Genomic DNA, 1,704 nt, shown 5'->3' on the forward strand with positions numbered 1-1,704 from the left:
AGCGACGCGCAGATGTCGGCCACGTCCACCTGCAGGCCAGGGCGGCGCGGCGGTCAGCGCGCGCAGGGAGCCAGGCCGGCACCGGCACCGCCGCCTGCCCGCCGGGAAGCGCACGGGAAGGAGGGACAAGGCCCGGGCAAGGCCGGCGTCAACCTGCTCCGCTCCCRCCCTCCTCCTCCTCCTCAAGGAGCACGCAGGGCTCCTCATGGAATCACAGAAYGTTCAAGGTTGGAAGGGACCTCAGAGGTCATCTGGTCCAACCCCCTGCTCCAGCTGGGACATCCAGAGCACAGGGCGGCATCCAGGCGGGTCTGGAAGAYCTCCAGAGAAGGAGACTCCACAACCTCCCTGGACAGCCTGTTCCAGGGCTCTGGCACCCTCACTAATTATCTTTCTTGTTGTTTTTGCCTTCTAAAGGAGGGATTTCCAGGAAAGCAACTGATGCACAGAGCACAAAGTCCAGGGTTTCAGAGTTACTCTCCTGGATTACGTTGCTGTGTGCAAACCCACCCCATATACGGGGGAAAGAAAAGAGCCTCAACTTCCCAAATGACCAAGTGAAGTTTAGAGAGGCAAAACTACCTCCTGGGCCCAAAAAATGACCATTACTTAACAGTAATCCTGTAATAATTTAGAGAAATAAATCTCAGCTGATGCTACRGGGCTCTCATCCCTCCCTCTGCAGCCACCACCAAGCGTCCCGCCTCCCTTGGCCTTCACATGCACAAATCCAGGTGGAAAAGCTGGGATTGGGAAGCGCAGGTGAAGATTCTGGAACCCCGAGCTGTTTCATGGAAAACCTGTGCGTTGTCACCGGGACTGACTGCTAGGGGACACTGTCCCCGCAACGGGGACGGGCATTAAACACCGGGRATAAAATAATGAATGTGTTATTGTCACTGGGTATTGCACCCACAGCGAGGTTTCCCTCAAACAGCCAAGTACCAGATGGGGAAACACAGGACTAGGGGCAGCAAGCGATTATAGCATTAAAAAATCATTAATTAACTGATATGAGGAGGATGTTTGAGTATTTTCATTGAAAAAAATAAGGAAAATGGGAATGAGAAGGAGCAGCCTGCAAGCCTGGGCGGCCTCTCCAACGGGAGACAGGGCATGTGAGGGAGGCTTCCCTTTGCCACACCCAACCAAAGACATATATATATATATATATATATATATATATGCACATACATATATACACACACATATATATGAGTATATATACACACACCGTATTTACGGGCAAGTTTTCCCACCAGGCAGGAGCTCTCCCTACAGGAAGGGGGACAGGGCGGCGCTGGGGGCGGGCGGGCTCGGAGCCGCGTCCTCAGCTCACCCCGCATCCCGCCTCCCGCCCGTCCCGCCGCGATCCCGCCGGGAAGCGGCGCCCGGGCCCCCTCCCACGGTGCCCACGGCCCCGCCGGGGCGGGGAACGGCCGCGCCGGGCACGGACCGGCTCCCCGGCCGCCCGCAGCCTCTGCCGGCCCCCGAGCGCGGCGCGGCGCCCACGGCCCGGGACGCACGTGCCGCGCGCGCCCACGGGGGTCTCTCTTACCGCGTGCGCATCTCCCACGTGCGAGCAGGGCGAGCCGTGCATGGTGCGGCCGGGCGGGCGCCTGTGATGCGAGCGGCGGCGGCGGCACCGCCTCTTCTCCCGTTTCGTCCCGTCCCGTCCCGTCCCGTCCCGCCCGCGGGGCCGGG

At 59.9% G+C, this 1,704-nt stretch overlaps 1 protein-coding gene across 1 annotated transcript in view; it reads right to left on the reverse strand.

The window, feature by feature from the left end:
- KLF11 (Kruppel like factor 11) overlaps positions 1-1,600 on the reverse strand; it is a 6,914-nt gene extending 5,314 nt beyond the window's left edge. The window contains exon 1 of the mRNA XM_026037061.1: positions 1,559-1,600. Within this exon, the coding sequence (XP_025892846.1) occupies positions 1,559-1,600 (42 nt within the window). The remainder of the gene's footprint in view (positions 1-1,558) is intronic.
- Positions 1,601-1,704: the final 104 nt, after the last annotated feature.

Source organism: Nothoprocta perdicaria, unplaced genomic scaffold, assembly GCF_003342845.1.
Source record: "Nothoprocta perdicaria isolate Ctin4 unplaced genomic scaffold, notPer1 scaffold_19, whole genome shotgun sequence".
Taxonomy (NCBI): domain Eukaryota; kingdom Metazoa; phylum Chordata; class Aves; order Tinamiformes; family Tinamidae; genus Nothoprocta; species Nothoprocta perdicaria.